Source organism: Nicotiana attenuata, unplaced genomic scaffold (assembly GCF_001879085.1).
Source record: "Nicotiana attenuata strain UT unplaced genomic scaffold, NIATTr2, whole genome shotgun sequence".
In the NCBI taxonomy this organism is placed as follows: Eukaryota; Viridiplantae; Streptophyta; class Magnoliopsida; order Solanales; family Solanaceae; genus Nicotiana; species Nicotiana attenuata.
The window spans coordinates 365039-371921 of NW_017670869.1; the positions used below are offsets into that span (position 1 = coordinate 365039).

Sequence of the window (6883 nt, forward strand, 5' to 3'; positions counted from 1 at the left end):
GTATTTGTGCTGCAAAAGATATTTGGTTAGGGCTGCAACTCGACGAGACGACATTAGGGTCGTTCTTGAACAAAGATGACGAAGTTTGGAGCTGAACAACTTGAAGATTCTATTACCTTTTTTAAGTGTATTTCAGTGTATCTCGCTGTATTTTATTGTATTCATTGTCTTTTTTTCATTGTATTTCATTGTATCTCGTTGTATTCCATGTATTTCATTGTATTCACTGTCTTTTTTTTTATTGTATTTCAATGTATCCCGTTGTATTCTATGTATTCATATATTTATTCAATTAATATAATTTATGTATTCAGATATATTATATAATTTTCTCTGAAGATTGCTATGTTTTTGAGGATTTTTCCAGTTGAGAATCTTTTTTATAACCGGAAATACAAAATTTTGTGTGTTATAATTGAATTTGTTGAGTTATATTAGTAGTCTATTATGTTAATTGATACACTTTTCGTTTTAAACAGTGTAATCCCCTGTTTCACGTCGTGAATACAGTCGAATACAGTAATATGTCCAGCTGTAATCCCATATTTCACGCCATGAATACATTCGAATACACTCGAATACAACAACTGATTAGCTGGACTTCCCTGATTCACGCCTATTTTTGCTACTGTATTCATGAATACATAGCTTAAATACATCAAATATATCATATAACCACAGAAAAGGTATCTATAATTCGTAATATAGCAAATGGTATCTATAAATGACTATACTACTAAAAGATAGTACTTTATGAAAATTTCTCTATTTTTTTCGTTTTATAGAAACAGGTTCTCAGGTTTTCCTTCCACAGGATGAACTGGGCTGATGAGTGATACGTATGGGCTCGATTAGCTAAACTCCTTTGTTTGGGCCCAGAATTATTCATTCAATTTCATCGAGTAGAAACACCTCATCATGCCTACGTGGTATCATCTCATTGGCTAATGTCACTCCCAATAATATATCTCTCAGCAGCCGAACACTCCGTCTCCAAGTCTCACTCCAACTTTAACTACGATTCTCTACACCGGAACCACAGCCAAAGATGGCGACGACGAGATTACAGCCGTACGTTTTGATCCTCTGCATGGCGGTGATCGGAACCCTAGCTCTTGCTCAGGTTCGTAATTTCTAAGCATTTACCTGTTGATAATATTATCTCTGGCTTTACGCCGTTTTAGGATTTCGTTTGCCATTTGTGATCCTCATCCGATGTATCAAATTGAATTATCAGAGAGAACTGTAATCGTATAGTTTAGGTATCGATCTGCGAGTTACTGATTAATTCAACTGTTATTCTTGTTAAGACCTATCAATACGCGTTACCTATTAAGTGGAGATTTGATACAGCTGCTAAACTGCTGTTGGAACGATTTTTATGAATCTTCATTGTGCTTTTGGATCGTAATACAGCTGATCAGTACTGAGACGGTTTCTATATTAATCATTCGAGCTACTATAGATCCTTTATGTTCTTTTGCGGATTATATTCTGGTAGAAATTGGTATAAGAAGTACTGGATCATACAGATGGAAGTAGATGCTTTTATACGAGTAAAATCCCAACTGAGCTCATTTTTTGAACAAGCTGAGCACGAGCTCAATTACTAAATCAGCTGAGCGCGCTGACTTGGTTCTACTTGTGTAGTTTAAGAACAAACTTAGTTTCATTTCTTTTAGTTTTTTTTTTCTTTGCACATAAGTCTTCTTGCAGCATGCTGGTCTGGCTCCATCATTACTGATCTCCTCCTACTCTGGACCAGCCATGCATTTGCCATCGCTAATTAGCTGGCACTCTTTAGCCTCAGTTGTCTTGGATCTTTCGTACCTTTGCAGCCACATTGTAGACTGCTGGTGGTGGAAAGTTTGAAACATCCATCAACCTCAGTCCACTTCAATAACTATCCTCTCCCTCTTCTTTGCTTGCATGGGGCAATTGGTGTTCGGGAGACTGGAGAAATCTAAAGCTTCCTTCTTCTTCAGCAGAATCTAACTTCTTTTAGAATTTTTTTTGGCTCTTTAAACAATTAGATGACCTGTGAAACATTCAACAAGTTTAAGTAATAGTTGTTGATTTGATCAGGAATTTGGTTTTACTAGGACACGTTAGGGTATGAGTAATTGTATGAATCCATTGTTGTCGAGTTGAACTATAGCTTGAGCTATGCAAGAATAGTACAGACAAGTTTTGACAAACCTTTGAGCTTATGTGATATGGAGCCTAGCTTGAACATGCAAGGCTTAGCTCAGCTCAACTCAGTTTGTTAATACCTTTACAGCAACTATTTGGTAGTGATTGAGCTTGCTTAACATAGGCTGTAAATTTGAGTTCTAAATTAGAACCAAAGCACCTATCAAAGTGGCTTGTTTTTTATGGGTTGCTATCAGAGAAGCTTGTTTAACTCAAGATAATCTACAGAGAAGAGGCTTTGGTGTTGTCTATGTGAAGAAAGTTTGGAGTCAGTAAATCATCTTTTTATTCACTGCAAAGTTGCTAAGCAATGCTGGGAGCTCTTCCTGAATCTTTTTGGTGTTACTTGGGCTATGCCTTGAGACATTAGGAGTCTAATTGATAGCTGGCAAGGGAAAAAGATATCAAAGTACCAGAAGTAGCTTTGGAGGACTATTCCCCTATGCATTTTCTGGACTATTTGACAAAAAGAAAGTGTTTGTTTTGAGAATAAAAAATATGTCTAGTATCAAAAATTTATGTATGCATAATCTGTTTTTCTGGTGTAATAGGTGTTTATTAGATAATAGGGATCAGTATCTGGAATTTTGGATCTTGTAATAGAGTGCTTTTTGTAGGTGTAGTCTGCTCTGTTTCGTAATCTTGTGTACCTTCTTGGTACACTTATATTAATAATACTTTATCAAAAAAATAAATAAATAGAGATAGTTGCTAAATAGAGTACAAATCTAGATTCCGCCACGTTGTCAGATATCAAGTGCTACTCAAGTTTACTGCATAAAGATTTTTGTGAAGATATATCAACTTTTTTTTCCTATTTTCCTTTGGGTCTAACATGGACTTATGACTTGGCATATTTCAAAAGGTGGCCTAGGCATTCCTCTTTCCTGGTTTATGTGGGGCCAATGTCCATGTGTGTGCATATGTGTGCTCTTGTCTTTGTGACAAATAGGGGGAGAAAGTCTTTTATTACTATTGACTTGAAAGCATCCTCTGCAGGCCAAATCTCAGGAAAGTCTGAAAGAAGTAACTCACAAAGTTTTCTTTGACGTTGAGATAGATGGTAAACCTGCCGGTATGTTCCTTTCCTTCATATTGCTTTAATTTAGGTCCTTTGTTTATATGGTGAAGATACAAAGATGATTTGTCAATAATGTGTTTTGTTTCGGAAGTCTCTTTCTTTTCCTATTTTTTATATTTTAGCTCCTATGCTTATGGGGTGCATATATAGTGTCGATTTGTTAATACTTACCATTTCAAAAAACATGGTTTATTTGTTAATGGTGTCATTTCACCAGTTTTCTGTTCACCTGCATCGCTGCGTAATTGATCCTACTTAATGTGTGTGGTCTTCCTTTTTCTTTTTTGTGGGCGAGGGAGGAGAGGGCGATAAGTCCTCCTTTTTCATAAAGTTGCTATATTAATCTTGCAAGCTAAAAAAAAGCATCCCAGATGAGGATCTTTTGTGAAGCATAAGTAAAATAGCTCTATATATCTGCATCTCTCTTGATCTATCGAAGAACTTGAGGATTGTGTTTATCTCTTTTGCTTCCTCTTGTGTAGAATTCATGGTGGCATTTTGTTACATAAGACTATTTATTCTTCTCTCAGCAAAAAGGCCATCAACGAAATGTTGATACTTTGAGCAATAGATATGTTTTTAACATCGGAAAAGGGCCAAAAATACTCCTCTACTATTTTTATTGTTTAAATATGTCCCCCATTATACGATCCGTCCCCATTTACTTTACCATTAGGCAAATTTAAATTTGCCCTCATTTTAAACGGCTTGACACGTGGAGGCTTCAAATCAAAGACCAACCCATTCATTAAAAACCCAGCCTCACTAATTTAAACCATGACCAATCCGACCCCATTCACGAACGAAAATGACCCACTTCTAATAAATCACCCATTTCAAATTTAGCTTCAATCTTTGATGGGCTTGAAAATTTTTGTGGGTCTTATGAGAAAAGAGTGATCCCAAATTGGGATTCTCAGATCTTGCATTATGTAAGTAGGAACCAGTAAAGCTTTGAGCTTGTTGAGGATGAAAAGGTTAGATAATCTTTTAGATGAAAATGGGGCTAGAATTTTGTGGGTCTGATGACAAAAGAGTGATCCCAAATTGGGATTCTCAGTTCTTTAATTATGAGTACAGGGCCCAAGAAAGGTCTAATTTTAATGAAGGTCAGAAAAGTAGATCCGTTTCATATGTAAATGGGTCGAAACCACGAATGCGTTAAATGAGAGGGAAGTAGCTCAAGTTTGGAATTCTCAGTACTTTGTTGGTGAATCCATGGTGATTGTTGCCAATGGAAACAATGGGGTTGAAAAGGTAGGCCGCATTGATCATAAACCTTTAGGCTTGCACGCTAGGAGCCTGAGAATCAGACTTGATAATGGGGTCAGATCGGGTTATTGGTTAGATTAATGGGGCTGAGTTTTTAATCAATGAGTCGGGTCTTTTGATTAGAATCCTCCACGTGTCAACTGTCAAGCCGTTTAAAATGAGGGCAAATATAGAACTTTGCATAACGTAAGTGTAAATGCGGACAGATAGTATAACGGGGACACATTTATACAATAAAAAATAGTAGCAGGGTATTCTTAGCCCTTCTCCGTTCTGGCATTCAACTTTTTCTCGTATCCTCCCTCTCTATGTACAGTAAAATTCGAGTCTTAGATGCTGTTTGGACAGATCTGAATTGTTCTCTTAAAAGAAATGGGATATTTTTGGGAATAAGTAGTAGGTGTTTTGGGAAACAATATTTTTGGTTCCCCTGAAATTTTTTTGAGTTGTTTGAGTTTCTTTTCAAAACTCTAATTTGGTTTTATCCCCAAAATGATACTTTTTGATTTTTTCCCTCTAAAAGCATTTACAATCCACATGCGCCATACAAACTTGAAAAGTGTCTAAAAACTGATAAGGAAGGGAGAGGCAGGATCAAATATTTGTTACTAAAGAAAGATGGCGGTCAGCCTGATTAAAAAAAAAAAGATGGAGGACAGCCCCCACTGTGGTATTGACAATAATATAAGATATGCAAATAAATGAAACTATGTAAATGTTGCTATGTCAATAATTATATTTTCGTCATTTCCATAGCAAATATCTGTACACAGATACACATGTTAATGATAGAACAGTAAAGTTAAATAAAATAAATACTGTATTAATTTGACAAGTATCCTTGACATGTTTCTTGCTACTTAGGAATATCATGTCTTCTTGTGTATGCTTTATCCATAATATGTAGGACTCCAGCTGTTTCCTCTTAGAAATTGGAAATGTTGACACACAATGTAGGATCTGAGATAATTTTTCCGTGGAATGATTTTTGACTCGCATAAAGAATGTTCTTCCCTATTTATGTCTTAAGGGAGATGTCCTTTCCATGTAGTATCATTACTAACTCCATTGTGTTATCATCCTTGTTTTGATTTTCAAGTATCTGCTTTCTTTCAGGTCGTATTGTTATGGGTCTCTTTGGTAAAACAGTTCCTAAAACAGCAGGTATGGTGGCACATATAAAAAGCTTGTAAGTTTTACCATTGCTACTCCTGATATTCACTATCTTTCTATTTTCTTGCAGAGAACTTCAGAGCATTGTGCACAGGTGCTTTTACCAGATTTTCATAGTTTATTCTCCTGCCGTTCGGGACCTATTGGTCAACTTAACCTATAGACGCGTTGGTCAATTAAGCTTGTGCTTGCCTGTATTTCTTTTCTTGTCATCTTTGTTTCCAGTTTTGCCTTACCAAGTTATTTTTTCGGTTCTTAGCTGACTGGTAATGCAGAAAAGGTTTAGATATTGTTATCTGATTCAGGAGAATGGTTAAATGCAGATTGCATTTACTTGTACCTTCACATTCTTGATCTTGTTTTTCTCCTCTGGTAATCAACATTGCAGGGGAAAAAGGTGTTGGAAAGAGTGGCAAGCCTCTTCATTACAAGGGGAGCACATTCCATAGAATAATCCCCAGTTTCATGCTTCAAGGTGGTGATTTCACTCTTGGTGATGGGCGTGGAGGTGAATCCATTTATGGTGAAAAATTTGCTGATGAAAATTTCAAGATCAAGCACACTGGACCAGGTACAATTTATTCCTTGTGTTAAAGTGCCTTTTATATTCTCGATTGTCATGCATGTAAAACTGCTCCTGCATACATAATTTCCAGGGCTTTTGTCAATGGCAAATGCTGGTCCCGACACCAATGGTTCACAATTCTTCATCACAACTGTCACAACTAGCTGGTAAGTCAATCACTCTTGAAAAACATAAGCAGATTACTTAGACCACTAACCATTTAACTATTTACAATTAAGAACCTACCAGTGTCATGTTATTAAATCTCAAATATTTGTTAATTTTGTCTTGCATCTTTAAATTCTAGTTGCTTGTGATTTACTGCTCTTCTGATAAGCTACCCTTTCTCCAATAAAATCTTTTGGGCATTTCTGATTTTTGATTATTTGTAGGTTGGATGGCCGGCATGTTGTCTTTGGGAAGGTGTTGTCTGGAATGGATGTCGTTTACAAGATTGAAGCTGAAGGAAGACAAAGTGGAACACCAAAAAGCAAAGTTGTCATTGCAGACAGCGGTGAACTTCCTCTGTAATGGGATCTGATAAGTGCAATATGTTTAACGCAATAATCTAAGGCCGTTTTATCTGCTAATTAATGTAT

At 36.3% G+C, this 6883-nt stretch overlaps 1 protein-coding gene across 1 annotated transcript in view; it reads left to right on the plus strand.

Moving 5' to 3' along the window:
* Positions 1 to 980: 980 nt before the first annotated feature.
* The window catches only part of LOC109244067 (peptidyl-prolyl cis-trans isomerase CYP19-4-like), a 6072-nt gene continuing 169 nt past the window's right edge, over positions 981 to 6883 (plus strand). The window contains exons 1-7 of the mRNA XM_019411097.1: positions 981 to 1123; positions 3193 to 3268; positions 5663 to 5710; positions 5790 to 5813; positions 6108 to 6290; positions 6376 to 6451; positions 6677 to 6883. The exon at positions 6677 to 6883 is cut by the window's right edge and continues 169 nt beyond it. Coding sequence (XP_019266642.1) covers positions 1049 to 1123; positions 3193 to 3268; positions 5663 to 5710; positions 5790 to 5813; positions 6108 to 6290; positions 6376 to 6451; positions 6677 to 6815 — 621 coding nt within the window. The 5' untranslated portion in view covers positions 981 to 1048 and the 3' untranslated portion in view covers positions 6816 to 6883. The remainder of the gene's footprint in view (positions 1124 to 3192; positions 3269 to 5662; positions 5711 to 5789; positions 5814 to 6107; positions 6291 to 6375; positions 6452 to 6676) is intronic.